Here is a 19,379-nt window from a genome sequence, read left to right on the forward strand (position 1 = left end):
TATATAAATTTTACATAAATACTTCAGATATATATACTCATTAAAATATTGTAGATATTTAATCAAACGAATAAAAATATATGTATATTTTGTAATAATATGGGGAAGAAACGTTTTCTTTAATTTTGTAATTTTATTTTAAATTAAAAAGATTTAAAATGAGTTTTATTTTCAATTCTTTAATACATTTAATTTTACTATAATATGAAACTAAAAATGTTTTTAAAATTTGATGAAGAATACAAATTTAAAACCTTTAATTAAACTTAAACTTACATTTTAAAATTTTATATTTTTACACAGAAACCTATTATTAAAATCAAATACATAATGATATATAGTTTTATAAAAAGTTTTATCTGTATTATTGTTTTTGAAAAAAAAAGTATTACATTTTTGTTGTGTCTTAAATAATAAATTTAAATTAAAAATTTAAATTTAAATTTAATTTAAAAAAAAAAGTTAATAATTTGTTTGTTGTTCTTTATGTGTTTAAATACGGAAAATAATATTAAACGCAATTGTTTGAGAATATAAAAATGTTCTGAACAGAGCTAATAGAAAATATTACTTATTTACTATTCCATATTATTAAATTAAAGTATATAAAAATTAATTATAGCAAAAATCGTATAAATATTGGATTTTATCTGATTACTAAAAAGTTTTTTAAAGTTTAATAAAACTATAAGATTATGTATTATATAATTAAATTGAATGCTAATTTTGAAACATGTTCGGCAAATTCGAATTACTCAAAGGCTCATAGTAGATCTATAGATCATAGATCTATATCCTATGCAAAGTATATTGATTTTCTCATTAGCATCATGATCATGATCAGCTAGTTTATAGCTGGCTACTAATAATTACTTCCATATCAGCACTTTAGCAGCTGTTCTATTATCAAATGTTTCGCCTTATGTACGTATGAATACTTAAGTCTAGAAACTTCCGCTGGGCTATAAAAAAAAAATAAGAAAAAAATAAGTGTCACCACCAACAAAATGGCTTTCTCCGGCAACCACCACCGGCACTCGCTCCGCTGCCCCGCCAGCTCCGTTCGCCATATTTTCATTCCGCCTGGCCAGGCCTGCTGCCATTGCTGCTGCTGCTGGCCCGGCCGAGAGCTCGCACTTCCGGTAGTCAGATCTCGGCTCGGCCGACCGCCAGCGTTGATGATAATGCATTATGCATTTCGGCTGGCAGGTTTTTACATTTTTTAATTGTTATTAGAAATGTAAAAGCCGAAAAGAAAAGCACTTTAACTATGCAGCAGCAGCAGCAGCAGCAGCGAGAGATAAAGAGAACTTTAACACCTCTAGCCTCACCTCAGCCATGGCTGCCTCGTCGCTGCGTTTCACCCCCGATCACAAAACGTAGCCAAGCATGCGAAGATAATTTCAAACATTTTAAAGGCACTTAACAGCTCCAAAAGAGACAAAAACTAGCCAAAAACACAAAAAGCGGAGAAAAGAGAAAGAGAAAAAATGCGCGCTCATACTTTTGGAACGTATAGGAAATATAAATTGTCGGCGGTAGGCTAGGGAGCGAGGGGTTAGGGGTTAGGGGTAGCCGAAAAAAAAAAGAAATTCTACACTGTCATCAAAGCGTAACTAAACGCCCATTTTTCTCAGCTGCGATCCGAAGTTGAGTTTGAGTTTGAGATCGAGCCAAGTCGAGTCGCGTCCATTTTCGGTAGTTATTAGTGGCATATTTTGGCCTAAAGTGCGTGAACCATGTCGAAAAAGTGGCCGAGCAACAAAATTTATTGTCTAGAGCAGCGAAGTTAACAACAATATGGACCTCCCCATGAGTCCCAGTTTCGAGACACGCAACATTCGGCGAGGCAGACACAGGCACAAAATATTAACGCCTCGAGCAAGCTACAACAGCAACAGCAACAACAACAACAGCAGTTGATCAGTGGTAACTGTTATTTTGGGTAGAAGCAGAGCCAAACCTCTTACCTTATTGGCCAAGTCGACCACCATCATCGATAGAGGGTTTTGCTGCTGCTGCCTCTGCATCTGCCTCTGCCTCTGCTGCTGCTGCTGATGATGATGATGGCGTTGATTATGGCTTATTTTCAAATCTCTTTTCATACCTCCTTTCTACTTCTTGGAAGTGGCCAGAGCAAATTATGTGGAGTCATCAATGGCAGCAGCCAACAGCCAACAGCGAACAGCGAACAGCGAACCACCTCAGCATCTGCAAAAGTATCTCGCAATCGGAATGAGAGCAGAGCGAACGGAGCGAACAGAGCCAAGTGGGTGTCTATCTTAGCAATTTCAAAGATTTTCCAGATTACGCTGCCTGCTGCCTGCTGCCTCTGCAGATCGAAGATGGCTTCAGCGCTTCAGCGAGAAGTTAATGTCGGGCATTTTGAGCCACGTAAAGTGGCATCCATTCAAATTTATTAGACTCTGCTTGATTATACTCTGCGCACTGAGCGAACAAATACTCAATTTTACTCTTTTATCGTGTTCTATATTTGGAAGACAAATTCAAGCTCTAACGTTTCACTTCCTTTAAAAGAACACTAAATTTAAATTTAAAAAATTAAATTAAATAAATATATAAAATAAAAGTACAAAAATATATTTAATAACAATATAAATATTGGAATGAATGATATGAAATTATTTCAAATAACGTTGAATATCTAAAATATAAAATTAACTTAATATATCTATAATTAAAATATGCTTTAAATGTTACGTATTTTAATAATAAATATATTTAAAAAAATGTTATTTGAATATTTAACGATATCATGTCATATATTTCTAAAATAATAAGTATTGTTTCAGAAAATTATGAAATTAATATTTTTTTCCACTATTTCTTTTAGTATAAAAAATTACTCAGACAACAAAAATATATATCCCAATACTGCTATATTATTTTTTTGGTACCTAAATATTATTAAAAATAGAATATAATAAAATAACAATTTTTCATTTATCTAAAAACATATTTAATGAAAAAAATGATTATTTTTCCATTTAATTTTATTGTTACTTAGAAGAAATGCAAAATCTCCCTATTTAATGAACAAAATTAAAGAATATGTATGTTAAATAGATTATTCACATATGTCACATAATTGTCATATATTACTATATAAGCAGATATTCATCAAAATAATATCAGACATTTGTCAATTAAATATAGGATAATCGAACAATGACAAATCATGCCGTACATGTCACATCATTCAAGAGCAGCTTAAGCATCATAAAATTGCTGCTCAGCTGCCCAGTGAACGTGCTGATCTATTCATGATCGGGGCATAATCGAAGAGGCATCAACAATATGCCGGGATAATCGGCTCATGTCATGCCCATTAGGGCTCGCATTCGCCCACTACGCAAGCCGCAGTTGCTGATGCTGCCCGATCGATCAGCTGCCAGCGATCGAGCTCGAGCTCGAACTCGCTCCACTGCTGCACGCAGATCTGGCTGACAGTTGAGCTGAGCGTAAAATCGAGTGCAATAAAATGAGCAGAGAGTCGACGCGCTCAGCAAGTGCCCAACTGGCTGACTGGAGGAACCCGGGCGAACTGCAGCCGAGGAGGACGCGAGCTGCGCATGATCGTTGCGATGATCGCGCTGAATGCAGCGCCCAGCGGTTGTGCACAGCAGCGGGAAGGAGACTCGGAATCCATATACTGCTTTGGGTTCAACTCGAAGCGTAGCGGAACTAGCTGCATTTTTGCACGGCGCATTAGCAGCCAGAAACAACAAAAACAACGGCAGCAGCAGCAGCAACAACAAATAGAGTCAAGCATAACAAACATTATGGCCCAACAGGGTATCGAAGTGTTGCAAATTTTTATTTGGAAGCAATTTTCACACCCTGCGCAAACGGCGCAGCGAGCTGCACGAGAGGACAACAGGCGGGCCGGACAACTGACCCCGGCAGGACATGCGCTGACAGGACACAGCGTGTCGAATCCAACTGTTGACAACTTCATGGAGCGTTCGTCAGCCAGAGCTGCCAAATGATGCCAAATGATTGCAGACCATATAAATTTCGATTGTCGACGATTAGGCAGCCAGGTAAATGTGCAACGTGCTACGTGCTACGTGCAACGCTCCCGCCCCAGCGGGACAGAGGCGTGGCAGCAAGTCGAAGTCAAAGTCAGCGTCTTAGTTGCGCTTACCCAGCGATTATTTGCAATTATGAGCCCGAAATTTTGCAGCTTAGCTCAACTGATGCTGGGCCACGCCCACACCCACGCCAGCACCCAACGCCCACTTCTACTGGTATGCTGTACGAATTTCCCAATGCCTTGTGACAGTTGACTTTCTGACTTGTTTCATAAACACCTTCTAACTGGGCCGCAACCAAGACTTGACCTTGCCCAAAAAAGAAAAAATTGAATATATAGAAATAGAAATACGGCTCAAGGTCAACGCTGCCGTTTGGTTGACCTTCAGGGCCAAACCGAGCTGAGCTGAGCCTCGGGGGGTTTGTGGGCGCTGTGTGGTTGTGTGTTTTGCTTGTTGTGGCGTTGCTTTGGTTACACCAACACCAGCTGCTGCTGCTGCTGCTGACCTTAGAAATTTGATGGATTGCTGCCCGCCTGCTGAAGGCCAGTACGGGCGAAATCGCATTCGCTACGTCTCGTCTGCGGCTAACCATATCGCATGGTAATACCAATTTATATAGCCTTCATTATGGCCAAATTAAAACAGCTCATCGGCCATTACTCACTAGCCAAATAGCGCGCCTTTATGAGCCTCGCGAGCAGAGGTTACCACCATATATGCCATATAGGCATATAGCATATAGCATATACCGTATAGCGGACTACCTACAGCGGTTTTTATGATTTGTTTACACGGCTGCGTTCGTGCAGTGAGTGCAGCGTGTTTTTCAAGTCTTTGTGTCTGCCTCCGTCTCAGTGTACGTCTTCGTTTCCGTCTCAGTTTCTGTTCTCATCATTTGGATTTTCCGCAGCAATAAAATTAATAAGAACGCGCTAATTTTGCAGCTCCGGCCCCGCCACCAGCCGCCCGCCTGCCTACGATGTGGCCTAAGCAAATAGATCGCACTCACTCATCTAACTCTTTTGCCCCTAAACCAGTGCCAGACTGTGCCAATATTTGCGCAGGCTGTGTCGCCCTCGGTCCGCCATTTTGTGCGCTGTAATGACATTTACGATCGCTTGAGGATCGAGTTGCTGCTGCTCTGTGTCTATGTGTGTGTGTTTGTGTTATTGCTAAGCCCGCAAATAATAGCCCATTAATAGCTTGACATAATCTTTAAAAATACATTTAATTCATTGCGGATGCGCACGACAACAACAGCAGCAGCAGCAGCAACAACATTGCGCGCGCGCGAATGCAATGGCGATATGGGAAATATATAAGCCGAAGCGGATCCGCACATCTGCTGTAGGTGCAAGCGGGCGCGCGCATGCCCAAAATGCAGTCGACTGTCCAATTAGTTGGCGCAGCCAAACTAGTAGAAGCTCGACATGAGCAAGAGCAAAAGGTAAACGGCAATATTTATGTGTGTGGGAGAGGGAGAGAGAGCGAGAGAGAGAGATAGTTTGTGTGTGTGAGCGAAGAGCGTGAGTATGTGCTCGGCTGTGTGCGTACATAAGCAGCGCTCACTCCGAAAATATATTTACTCCGAATAGCAATGCATGTAGAGAGTTCTAGTGTGATATATATAAATGGAATGAAATAGAAAAAAATTAAAACTTGTAAAGCAAATAATATATTAGAGCAACAAATGTGAATAAAATATAATTGATTAATTATTACTTAATAAGATATTTTTTTATAATACTTTCAATATGTTTTATGCTTATTGGGAGCACACTTTATAATTTATATTAAAATAAAAAATATTTTTAAAATACGACATAAATGGTATACAATCTTATAGCTATTCTCTAATTTTATTTCATTAGTGAAAAATGTATAATAAACTGCCCACACATGAATTTTCCAATTTTATAGATAATTTCAGCCAACTACAACCGATAATAAAAGTCATTAATAACATTTTGAATAGCAATAAACATTCAAAAATATTACAAAATGCACACACACACACAGTCCAGCTCTTTGAATGCTATAAAAACTAAGTGTTGCCCAAAGCTGTTGATATGCTAATTTACCGTTATTGATATTTGTATCAAATTGTGGCAAATAAGTGTAATTAAATGCAGTTAGCGCACCCATAAATCGCCAGCTAAACCACAAAAATAATTCCATCAATCTGGCCAAGGCGATTGCTTGACTCTGATACCGAAAAATGCACTGGCAATAATTTCCAATATTTCCGCCATTTCTTATTGGGCGCAGGCCGTATATATACTACACTTACACAATACCAATGCACAGCGCATACACACACATGCGCACAAACACACACGACAATAGCTCCAAGCGTTCGTCTCTCGTAATATGTGCTACAACACTAGCTGCACTCTTCACACACACGCTACGGCTGGTCTGCGCTGTACAAGCACCGTATTGCTCCTCCTCCACACGTTCGTCGATCATGAGACGGACGGCAGAGCAACAGCAACAGCATCACCAGCTGGAAATGTAGGCATGAAAAACATAGTGAAAACCTAGTGAAAACCGCTGCTATTGCTAGATACCTAGTAGAGGTGTCGGAAATAATGGGGAAATGAATATATTTTAAATATTAAATTTCTGATATATATAAAATGATTATTTTAAAGAAATATTGTATGTGAATTTCATATTTGAAAATTATTTTAAGCGATTTTCAGTCTTGCTATGTACTCATAAATTGAATAATTGAATTTGGAATTTATTCATAATTATTAATTACAAACATATTGATGGTATAAAATAATATTTTTGCTAAAGGGTGCAATAAACATTTTATGATTAAGTTAAGCTAACAGTCAAACCACCTCCTATTCTATTCCATTGGAATAGCTATTGCGTACATTTCCTGTTGGGTTACAGAGCATTTTACATGAGCACACGAAGCGAGTGCTCGGCAATTCGTGCCACGACGACGACATCGACGACAGCGACGACAGCGACGACGTCGACGACTGCGACTGTTATGTGGTGGCTCGATCCTCAATAATTTCGAGTCTCTGGTTGGTTGTCTTCGATCTGTTTGCTGGCTGTGACTCTCGTCCGTCAGTCGCTCATTCGCCTCTCGTATTCGCTGTCGTCAACACACGCGCACGCAACGGCAACGGCAACGGCAACGCCAGCTGAACAGGTTTCAAAAATCTATTTGTCGAGTCGAGCTGAGTCGAGACTCGATCGGTCCAGGTAAAAGAACGCGCCGTGTGTTTCAGTTAAGCGTTGGCACTGAACCGGGTAACAATCTTTCACTCCTCCGCTCCGGCACCGACAATTCGTACAAAATACTTACGCGACGTCCATTCACCTACTATGTAGAGCAAATGGAAAGTGTTTAAGAGATCGTCTTCATTCATAAAAAGGAAAAATATTCCAAAACGAAAAACTGTTTCAAGTTTTTTACAAGTGAAACAAAACGCATCAAAGTAGAAAATAAATAAAAACAAATCAAGTGCCGAGTCGTGTGATCAAGCTATATAATATATCAGTCAACATCATCAATATACGATGCACAAAATATCAAAATCAATATCTGTGCGCATGCTGATGATGATTATGCCTCAGTTATAGTGCGCTAATTGAACGTGAAATTGCCATAAAAAAGAAAATATTTAGACAAGCGAATCTAAGAGTACAACAACAAGAAAAATCGAAAGCAAATACAAAACTGACTACTGGCTGGTCAGTCACAGTCAATCCACAATCAATATTGTGTATATATATATATCTATATATACATATATAAATCTAAATATTTGTGAAAATAAAAAACATTGCCATGGATTTAAGTTACATATTTATCGTCTGCCTGCTGGCGCTCTACAGCGCCGACGCCGAAAGCAAACAGAAGTCGGGCAGAGGCCGAGGCTCCATGTGGTGGTAAGTAGCTAGAAAATCCAAGGGAAACACACACACAGAAAGCGAGAGGGAGAGAGAGAGAGGGGGGATGTGCACATCGCTGACATTGAAACTGACGCCCACGCAACATTTGCATAGATCAACAAACAAATTTCGTCTGCGGGAGGGGGCGGGAGGAGACAAACAACAGTTCGGGTAATTAGCGAGCGGGCGAGAAGAACAAGCGCAAACAGGCAGCGGGACAGAGCGACTGTTGCGTGAGCCAAAAGCCAAAAATGTCAAAGCCAAACAAAAGTTTTGAGGCACGCGCCAGCAACTGTTGCAGCCGTTGCAGCAACCGTTAAGAAAGCCACGAAAATTAACGCAAAAGTTGAACGAACAAAAGTTTCCCAAGCTTAAGTCAAAAGATGCCAAAAGGTCTTGCTCTTTAAATGACCAAATCTCGAGGCAGCTTCGGCTGCTGCTGTTGTTATTGTTGTTGCTGCTGCTGCAGCAGCACGCACAATGCGGAAGCCACAAAATGCAGCAGCAGCAGCAGCTTTTTTGTCTGATGAAAGCAATTAAAAATTCTAAGCGCGCATTCAACTTTTACCTCTGGGGGAAAACAGATGCGGCATGAATTGTGTATGTGTGTGAGTGTGTTAGTGTATTGGTGACACACTTAATGCCAGCCAAGACATGAACAATGTGTGCTAAGAATACATTTTATTAATGGGCAACTGCAGCTGCAGCCACAAAATCAAGTTCGCTGCCTAAGTCTTTCGATTTGCGCACAAAACTTCGATTTGAGTTCAATTCGAGTTCAAAACATTTCATGCGGTAATCATTTTTTATAACGGCAACAATTTTGCTAAACAGAACAGAAAATCGAAAAAATAAAATAAAAAGAAATGAATGTATAAGAAATGCCTGTATTTTTTCCTTTTTTTTTTTTTTTTTTTTTTTTTTGCGGCGAACGCATAAATCGTTTGCCCATTGATTTTAATCCGCCTGGGAATCGCAGCGATTGCGCTTTGCCGTCGCTTTTGTTTAAAGCGAGTTCTGTTTTTTTTTTTCATTTTATTTTTTTTTATTTATTTTTTTATGTTATTTTGTTGTTACACTTTCGTTTTGTTGTTATGCAATTGCCAACAAAATACATATAAATAAAAAAAAAAAAAAAAAAAAAAAAAAAACAACAATATATGAACTTTCCCACCGTAATCAACGGGCAATTGAATTGGCAATTAATTTGCATACGCGCCGCCGTCAATAAACATTTGTTTATATTTATTTATTGTTGTTATTGTTGAGCACATCATTTGTAATGAGAGCAGCAGCTAAAGTATATACTATAACTGCCTGCCAGTTGCCCAATGCAGGCAAGGCCATTTGAATAGCAAAAAAAAAAAAAAAATTAAAAAAAATTAAAAATAAATAAAAATACCAAATACAAAATAAAGATGACAGCAAATGGAAGCGAGTGCCGACAAGTGTCATCAAATATTTGTCAGTGTATGGGGTTTTTGTGTGCATGTATATGTGTGTGTGTGGTGCATGCATGAGTAACGCCGGCAATTGACGTGCTTAAAAAAAGGAAAAGCCGCAAGTGAAAAACCAAGAATAATAACAACAACTTAACTCAAGTCAAGTGGAAATAAACATAATGCCAAAAAAAACATACACACACAAACACACACATATGTATAGTAGAAAAACAAATACGCATACAAATAGTAACATAATGAAAAAAAAAAAAATATTGAGCCGTCGTCTTTGTGGCCTTTTTTCGGCTGCCTTGCGTGTCCAGGTGCTCGAGATTTCCGCTTGTAATTAGGCGCAAAAAGCAAGTGAAGCATTAAATAGTGCGTGACACGCCCCCCAAACTGCCCTCTCGCCCTATCCTCTCCCTCTCAATTTTTCTACGTGTGAGTTCGGTATTAATATTGATGTTCACTTTCCTTCACCTGTTTTAGGGGCATTGCCAAGGTCGGCGAACCGAACAACATTTCACCCATCAGCACCAGCATCATGTACATGGATCCCGCCATTCACTCAACACTGCGCCGCAAGCAGCGCCGGCTCGTCCGCGACAATCCTGGCGTGCTGGGCGCCCTGGTCAAGGGCGCCAATCTGGCCATCAGCGAGTGCCAGCATCAGTTCCGCAATCGTCGCTGGAACTGCTCCACGCGCAACTTTCTGCGCGGCAAGAATCTCTTTGGCAAGATCGTCGATCGAGGTGAGTAGAGAATGCCGAGCTAAAAATTTGGGAATATAACTGAATTGAAAAGGAAAAGAAGTTTGGGTATATCAATGAATAGAAAATTAGTTGAAAATTGCAGAATTGAAGTTTAATCCATAATATAATAAAATTTAGCAAAATATCTAAATATTGAATAGAAAACTAATGAAAATTATACGTAGAGAATAAAAGAGAATATAGTTGATGCCTAAACATAAATTAGAAAACATTAAATATATTAAAAAAAAAACCTTAAATATATTAAAATAAAATATATATAAATAGAAATGAAAAATACCTTTTATACATTTTTAATTGAGCTCGCATTTAATTTTAAAATATCAAACATATTTTACAGATACTACAAGCATAAAAATGTAAAAGTATTTGAAAAATAAAAATGATATAAAATCAGAAGTAAAATAATAAAATATATAATGAAAAAAAAAAAAAAAAAAAAAAACAAAGAATGAAAAAAAAATAAAATCAAAATTAAAATAATTGCATAGGCTCAAACTGAAAATGTTTGAAGCAATTGAGAAAATAATTTCATATATAAAAAGTTCAAGCAAAGGATATCACGCGCTATAAAACATAAAACTAATTACATATGCAAGCCATATATACTCTTTCTTGTCAAACATTCGATATTTCCTTAGTTCTATTAGCTTAACATCAGCTTCACCTCAACTTATGCATTTAGTTCAGTTCTACTCAACGCTAACTGTAAAACTCAATCAGTTTGAGTAGTCCTTGGGTGAGCCTTGTGAAATATGATCTGGGAACTGTGATGTGAGTGATCCGTGATCCGTGATCTGTGCGATCTGCGATTTGTTTCTGGAGTATTTGTTGTCAACGCCTCTTTGCGCTGCTACTAGCAAATACACAAATTGATTTGGTTTCAGTTTTGTTGTTCTTATTTATGTTGTTGAATGTCACTTTGTGTATACGAGTGTGTGTGTGTGTGTGTGCGTGTGTGGGTTGCATGTTTTTTGTTGCAGTAATACGATCTGGCACTTGCTGCTTGGAGACTTTGCCACATGTTGTTGGGCCACTTTCGCTGTCGCTGTCGCCGTGTCGAAACAATGGCATTGCCTTGTCTGCGCTTGTCTGCGCGCCGCTGCACTTGCTCCACTTGGCGTTTCAGCATGTTTATGCTAATTGCCGCAGGTTGGCAGCACCAAATGCTGCTGTCTCAGAATTAGCCTGCGGAGCCAGAGCCAGAGTCAGAGCCAGAGCCAGAGCTGAGCCTGAGCTGTGCATTCAAATCAATCAAATGTGCTTGTTTGTTCGCCCGCTGTGACAGTTGGCCAGGAGCTGTCCCAGGCGACCATCTGAGCCATCCCAGCCATCTCGGCCCAACACTTTTTGGCTGTTGCTCCCCGTTGTCGTTCGTCTGGGCCCGTTGTCAACAATCATTTTCATATAAATGTAAACAGGCAGCTCGCAGCGATCCCGCCGTTTCTTATGAATTGCAAAAAGTGTCGTGCCGTTTTATTATAGCTACTGTCCTGGGCTACCTGTGCTGCCAATGCACCATAAACGCCACGCCCTCGCAATGCTAAGCGAGGGCGTGCGCAGAGGGTCGCGTGCGTTGCGTTAGCGGCGTCAGCGTTTCACTCATCGGCAGCTGAGTTTTATTAGAGCGCGGGCTCTTGACCTTATCAACGGACGGGGCCAGCACATCCTTTTTTTATGAGTTGCACTCTCTTGACATTTTATGGATTTCTCGATTGTCGATGGCTGGATTATATTGGTCTGGTGACAGCTTTTTATCGCAGCACTTTCATCGCACTACCATATCCCTTCCCAATATATATCTATGTATATTGTTTTTTTATGTGCCCTTGGCCCTAATTAACACCTAGGCCATTAACACTTTGGGGTTGCACCGCACAGTGGCTGTCAAACTGTGCGTTAATACCCTGGAGACAGCAGCAGGCCCTTACCCTGCCATGTCATCCAGTCATCCAGTCAGCCAGCCAGCGGGGCACAAATGAGACAACTCAACTCAACTGAACTGAACGGAGCTCAACTAACTTGTTTTCTAATTGGTGACACCTTGTCAATTTGGCACGCCACACGCTTTAACACGGCTGACTCGATTAGTTGCCTAGGGTATTATGTGCTCTCGAGCTCAGAGTCTTACGCTTACCTTTTCCTTTGCTTCTTCTGGATTTGGTTTTTGCGCATTCTAATCATGAAGGATGACGAATGGCAGCCACCCCAAGCGGCTGCCGGTGGCTGCCTGTGGCTTTTATATCAATGTCTAAACTATTCCTGGAATAGTTAGGACCAGAGCCAAAGATACACACACTCGCTCTCTCTCATACTCTCTCACTCTTTGGCTATCCTTGCTAAGCTGCTTAAACTGCGCTGCTGAGCTACCTGAGTTCGCCACTTTTATGCTCTCAATTTCATCAGTCTGCTTGCCACGCCCAGCAGCAGCGGAAATCCGTTTAGCAATTAGCCAAAAAAAAAAAAAAAAAAAAAAAAAAAAACAGAGAAGGAATTGAAAGAGGAAAAGCAGAGTTCAAAAAAGTCCTGCAGCAGTCAAAGAGAGGTGGAGAGGGAAAGGGGGCCTAAAGCTACTCAAATTACATGCGTAATACATTTTGTGGGCGTTGTTCGCTATTGTTGCCCCACTCACATACACACGCACACTCACTCACATTTGAATGTTTGCCTTGGCAAATTAAAGAGTACCTGCGACACACCCATTCTCAAGCAATCTGAATGAGTCCACTCATGAGCCACTCATTTCTTTTGCCGCTTAATTGCTCAATGTTCGCTGTTTTATTGTCTTTTGTTCGGCGAAACATTCGCCAAGCTATTTACACAGCGTCAAAAGAGAAATATCCACAAAAGAGAATATCACACACACACTCACACACACAAACACACACACACATACATAATGCTTCACTTGCCACGCAATGTAACGCGAATTCTTGCTAAGCTAATCACCAAAAAGTCAGAGTCAATTTGTTGTTGCTCTCGTTGCCGTTGGTGCTGTTCTTGTTGTTGATGACGACGTTTGCGCATGCGCCGGCCGCCAACTGCCGCCTTCAGCTTATCAGAGATCAAACATCGCACATATTTACCTTTTACGTGAAATTATTTTAAGAAAACAAAACCAAAAAAAAAAAAAAAATACTTAAAGAAAAAAAAAACCAAAATGAAAATGAAACCATGCAACACACACACACACACACACACAGGCTAGAAACAAACAAACATTAACCGGGAATTGAACAACAAAATAAAATAAAAAAATTGTTGTGGCACAATTCCGGGAAATCGTAGCATTCACAGCGGCAATTTTTGAAGGCGGAAGTTGATAGAGTCAGCGCATTGCTCACCAGCTGACGTTCTCAATCAACACCTTGCTCGACAGTCAATCACAGCCGCATCAATCAGCAGTCGGCCGAGCTGAGCTGCAGAGCGCTGAAATATACACGGAGTAGTTTATGGGAAAGATAAAACTAGCTCTTATTTGACTTTAGATTAAATGGGAAATTTATGGCTAGATAAGGAGCGTGGCAATTATTCAATATATTCATTGAATTTAATGTGCAATAATCAATATTCAAGTAAAATATAATTTATTAAAATTATTTTATAAATATATTTTAATATCAACTTTATTGCTTGACAAGATCTTTCGGCTAATTGAATATTTTTAATTAATGGATATCTTATGTAACTTGTTAGCATTTCATAAAAATAAATAAATTAAGTAAAAATAAAAAAATAAAAATAAAAAATATCTAAATAAATAAAATATGTAAATTTTATATATATTTAAAGGTAAAATTATTTTTATGAAATTTTAATATATAATATTAAATTTTAATATATAATATTATTAATATAAATGTTCAAGCGTTTTACCGTCTTAAGGGGAAAATCTTGATAAAAAAAATTCCTAAATTATTGTAGCTAACATACTTTTCTTATATAAATGATTAATAAATATATTTAATATTAATATATGTATAAACTTCAGCAATAAATTAAGTTCGGTCAGATTAAATCTTAATGTTAAATTGAATTTCCCAAACTCCACCATCTCCCCTTAAAGCAATTCCAATTCCCAATCCAGCAATTCAGTAGCTGTTAAGTAATTTAGTTTGAAATGCCAAACAGTTGTAGTCACAATATATATTATATATGTATGAGTGTGTACAGGGCTACCTGAATACGTTCATGTGTCATACGCACACACACACACATAGAGAGAAATTTATGTATCTGTGACTCTTGAGTTGTGGCAGAGGCACTTGAAAAATTATCTGCAACATGTAAATTCAATTTTCATTGTTCTTTATCTGTGATGGTCTCTCACTCGCTGCCATAGAGCAGGCCAAAACAGAGGCAGTTACTAAAAATACAAAAACAAAAAATAATGATGATGATGAAGAGTAGAAGCTGAAGCAGAAGCAGAAGCAGAAGCAGAAACGATATATTTATGTATATACATAGGCATATGAAAATAATGTAAAGTTTTCTACAAGGGCCCTTGACTGGAGGACTGCCGTTTTGGTCTGCTGTAGATGGGGCAAAGTGTTAAGTTGGAATTTATAGTTGAACGTTTAATCTGTGTCAGTTTGGTGCGTCAGCTTGCAGCTGGGGCGGCAGATAGCTTGAAGTGTCATAATTGACCAGACTTTGGAAGACAAGTGCCATTATTCATGGGCAGGAATTTAACTGTTGCCCACGTCGCAATCGCACTTGAGCAAGATTGAGATCTTGTCTTGTCTTGGGGGGTCGTGTCCAAGTGGAACACCCAGAAGGCACAAGACAAACGTACAGTCGACTATATAAAATGTTATGCAGAAACCGAAAAAAGTTGCTCAAATATCCCCCCTCTCTCTCTCTCTCCCTGATTTGCAGGCTGCCGTGAGACGGGCTTCATCTATGCCATCACCAGCGCCGCTGTGACCCATTCGATAGCGCGAGCCTGCAGCGAGGGCACCATCGAGTCCTGCACCTGCGACTACAGCCACCAGACGCGCTCTCCGCAGGCCAATCATCAGGCGGGCAGCGTTGCCGGCGTCCGGGACTGGGAGTGGGGCGGCTGCTCGGACAACATCGGGTTCGGCTTCAAGTTCTCGCGCGAATTCGTGGACACCGGCGAGCGTGGACGCAATCTGCGCGAGAAGATGAATCTGCACAACAATGAGGCGGGCCGTGCGGTAAGTAACCACCAATCGCATCCACTTGAGTCCAGTCCAGTTCGATCTAACGAGCCATTTAGTCGATCCTCCATTACAATTCTAATGGCTGTCGCCTCGACTGGCCCACAATTTACGACTTGCCTAATAAAATGCAACGAGTGCTTTGCCGATTTCCGCCCCAATTGGCGACTTGGCCAACTTGTGGAGCCAGCTAGCCAGACTGCGGCTACAGCAACTACTCCCTGTCTCTCGTGCACTCGTTTGCGCGCATGTAGCTCGTATATTAAAATCGTTGACAGCCCGGAGGACTACAACAACAACAGCAGCAGCAACAACAAACAGCGCAAATGTAGTCCGCAGCAGCTGGATGCAATTGCACAGTGGATGCAGCTCATCTCATCAGCAGATCATTTATCAAGCAAATGAGATTTCGCCTCTCAGATCGCTACCCAAATAGAAAGGCTTTTCAATTCGCTATCGATTACGGATCTAAGCTGACTGCGACTTCAAATCAATTAAAGAAATGAAAAGCTCTTTTGCTATCGCTTCAAATTAAATCTCCATAATTTGCTATCGATTTATTAATAAGCCAAAATGAACTTCAAATTAAATTAAAAATATATTTAATTGATTTAGATCATAAATCAACAGAAGTTGATCAATCATAGACAAATTTCGTAAACAAATTTTCAACGAGTTTCATAATAAATCGAAATTAATTTATCGATCAACATATTGATAACTTTCAAAGAGATCTATCAGCTCTGATCAGCATTAAATTTTCAAAAGTAATTTTCGCAATTAGCGCATTTGCGAGCGACCACTGTACAGTACAGTGTGGCCTGCCTGCCGTTGCCTAGCTCTTGCCTAGCTCTTGGTGGTGCCATAGAAAGTGGCACACCGCCGAGTGGTGCTCAGCGCTAACAAAGCTGGAGCTGTGGAGCGATGGAGCGCCAGAGCTTTGGGGCCACCATCTGTGTTATTATTTTATTACTTGTTATGGGCTCCATCGATGATGATCATCATGTGGTTTGCTGTGCGCCTTGCTGGCTGCGAGGGCCCCCCAACTGCGCTGATTTCTTACTTTTGGTCAGGCCAATTACAACAACAGCAGCAACAGCAGCAGCAGCTGAGGCAGGGGCAACAGCAGCAGCAATAACATGCAACATGCGCACAGCAAGTTGCAACAACATTTATTGATTTTTAATAACTGCAACAACGTGGCAGGCGGGCCGCCAATCGAATCGAGCAAAAAACGGCAAAATAATTAAGTGAAAAAGATATTGGAGGAGCGGCAGCAGCATCTCAACATCCCAACATCTCAACAGCCTAATAAAGTCATACTAATGAAGCCCCCGTCTACCCCATGCTTACTCTCATTGCAGCACGTTCAGGCGGAGATGCGGCAGGAGTGCAAATGCCACGGCATGTCCGGCTCGTGTACAGTGAAAACCTGCTGGATGCGTCTGGCCAACTTCCGTGTCATAGGCGACAATCTGAAGGCCCGCTTCGACGGCGCCACCCGCGTCCAGGTCAGCAACAGTCTGCGCCAGAGCAGCAACGCCGTCCCCGTCGTCAACCCCAATGCGGCCGGACCCAACAGCGTCGTGGTGGCCGGCGTCGGCGTCGGGGGCAACGGGCTGCCGCCCTCGGTCAGCGGCTACGACGACGAGGAGCGCATGCTCAACGACCACATGCCCGAACTGCTGCTGGACAACAGTCATCCCAATAGCAAACAGCACCATCCCAACATGCCCTCGCCCAACAGCCTGCCCGTGGCGGGCGCCAGGTCACGCGGACACGGACGGGGTCGCCTGGGTCGCAAGCACAACAGGTAAGAAGTGATCGATATTCTAATTCTATAGGGATATTCTAGATTCTATATTCGAGATTCTATATTCTATAGGCGAGAGGCTAGAGGCGAGAGGCGAGATTCTATAGGCTAGATTCTATAGGCTATAGGCGATAGGCGAGAGGCTATATCTATAGGCGATATCTAGATTCGTATATTCTAGAGGCGATATTCGATAGGCTAGAGGGATATTCGAGATTCGAGAGGCTATATCGGAGGCAGAGGCTAGAGGCGATATTCTATATTCTAGAGGATATTCTAGAGGGATAGGCTATAGGCGAGATCTATATTCTATATCTAGATTCTATATTCTATAGTCTATATTCTTATTCTATTTTCTATATTCTTATCTATCTTCTATATTCTATATTCTATATCTATATTCTATATTCTATATCCTATATTCTATATTCTACATTCTATATTCTATATTCTATATGTTATATTCTATATTCTACATTACTCAACCCTCGCTTCTTCTTCTCATTCCATTTGCAGATACCACTTCCAGCTGAATCCGCACAATCCGGAGCACAAGCCGCCAGGTCCCAAGGACATTGTCTATCTGGAGTCATCGCCCAGTTTCTGCGAGAAGAATCTGAGACAGGGCATTCTGGGCACACACGGACGGCAGTGCAACGACACCTCGCTGGGCGTCGACGGCTGTGACCTGATGTGCTGTGGGCGTGGCTATCGCACGCAGGAGGTCGTCGTCGTGGAGCGCTGCGCCTGCACCTTCCACTGGTGCTGCGAGGTCAAGTGCAAGCTGTGTCGAACCAAGAAGATCATACACACGTGTCTGTAAGCCTGTAGGCCTCCCTCTCCGGCCCCGCCCAGCCGCGGCCCGCCCTCTTGCCCGCTAGCCCATCCGCCCCCTAATGCCCACTTTGTGTATGTGTTATGTATTTGTCTACGCTTAGCCTTTGTTATTAGACATTAAGAGCCTAGACTAAAGCCTAGTTAAAGTCCATGAACCGCCCCTAATTTATGCGCACATAACAGCCCCCTCTGACTTCTTAGCAGTATTACGTACGTATATATACACAATCGTATATATAAACACACACATATATATATTTATATAGACAGTTCATAGACACGACAAAAGTAGAGTATACAACTTCGTTTTGCCCAGTTTTTAGTTTTATAAGCAACACGCGATCCTAGCAGCAAATCTTTTTTTTTTTTTTGTAAATTTCGTTGCTGTTCTGCAAGGCCCATTAAAGTATAAAGTATGTTCTAAATTGTATTCTTAATTTAGCTATAGATTTCATAATTTAAAAAGAGAAAACAAATAGAAAAGAAAAAGAAAAACAGAAGCGCGTTCAAGCATCTCCTTCAACCCAATTCATTTAATCAACGAAAAATATTTTACGAAATTATTGAAAACAAGACTGAAATTCAATTGCGCGCAGCTGAAACTCTATCTTTTTTTACTCTCTCTCTCTCTCTCTCTCTCTCTCTGTCTCTCTCTCGCCCTCTTTCTAACAGCAACAGTAATAGCATTGTTATTGTCTAGTTAACAGCGACGCTGACGTCGACGCTGGCAGCGCTGCTTGCATTCCCGCTTTGCCCAGCTGCAAAGTGCATGTTAAGCATACGCCGCGTGAACGTTTAGCAGCAGAAGGCAACTAGTTCCCATATATGAGCCAGTTCATATGAATTACGCACTATTTGCAGCAGCTCTCCATGTCTGCGTCTTTCATACATTTTGTGTACATAATTAAGTTAATTTACTTTAATTTGGCTAAGTTCGTTATCTCTAAGTAAGTACAGCAAATGCACGCTAGATGGCGCCACATAAACAATTCATTTTGTACTCGGTTATTTCTGCTATGGAATTTATGAAATTTTGCACAAAAGTAACGAAATCTTTTAATACTAACCATATTATTTAACAAAAGAGAACATTTAAATATATGTGTTTTTTTTTTTTAAATCTGCCCCCATACAAAATTTAATTTATCCATAAATTATGTTGCCTTTTCGGTTGTGCGTTCTAGGTATTACTAATAATTAATTAATTGATAGCTTAATGATTAATTAGACAACTAATTCAAGTATATTTAATTAATTTATATTAGAGCATAGACAACATTCAATATTGTAAAGTATTAAAAACATAATGAGAAAAAAAAAAACAAAAAAACAAAAAAATTGCGAATGCAATG

The 19,379-nt window shown here is 40.3% G+C and overlaps 1 protein-coding gene across 1 annotated transcript; it reads left to right on the plus strand.

The window, feature by feature from the left end:
* Positions 1 to 7,080: 7,080 nt before the first annotated feature.
* On the plus strand, positions 7,081 to 19,116 carry wg (Wnt family member 1 wingless). Its single transcript, XM_018004448.2, has 5 exons — positions 7,081 to 7,976; positions 9,911 to 10,173; positions 15,073 to 15,374; positions 16,742 to 17,190; positions 17,707 to 19,116. The coding sequence occupies exons 1-5, from the start codon at positions 7,876 to 7,878 to the stop codon at positions 18,011 to 18,013; spliced, it is 1,422 nt and encodes a 473-aa protein (XP_017859937.1). The 5' UTR covers positions 7,081 to 7,875; the 3' UTR covers positions 18,014 to 19,116.
* Positions 19,117 to 19,379: the final 263 nt, after the last annotated feature.

The sequence above is a fragment of the Drosophila arizonae genome, chromosome 3 (genome assembly GCF_054131065.1).
Source record: "Drosophila arizonae isolate 15081-1271.41 chromosome 3, UAZ_ARI_1.0, whole genome shotgun sequence".
Taxonomy (NCBI): Eukaryota; Metazoa; Arthropoda; class Insecta; order Diptera; family Drosophilidae; genus Drosophila; species Drosophila arizonae.

Excerpts from the sequence above, each read along its gene's own strand:
- wg (XM_018004448.2), top strand. The coding sequence starts at position 7,876 with ATGGATTTAAGTTACATATTTATCGTCTGCCTGCTGGCGCTCTACAGC. Across the intron at positions 7,977-9,910 it reads GGCCGAGGCTCCATGTGGTG|GGGCATTGCCAAGGTCGGCG; the intron begins GTAAGTAGCTAG and ends CACCTGTTTTAG. Across the intron at positions 15,375-16,741 it reads ACAATGAGGCGGGCCGTGCG|CACGTTCAGGCGGAGATGCG; the intron begins GTAAGTAACCAC and ends CTCTCATTGCAG.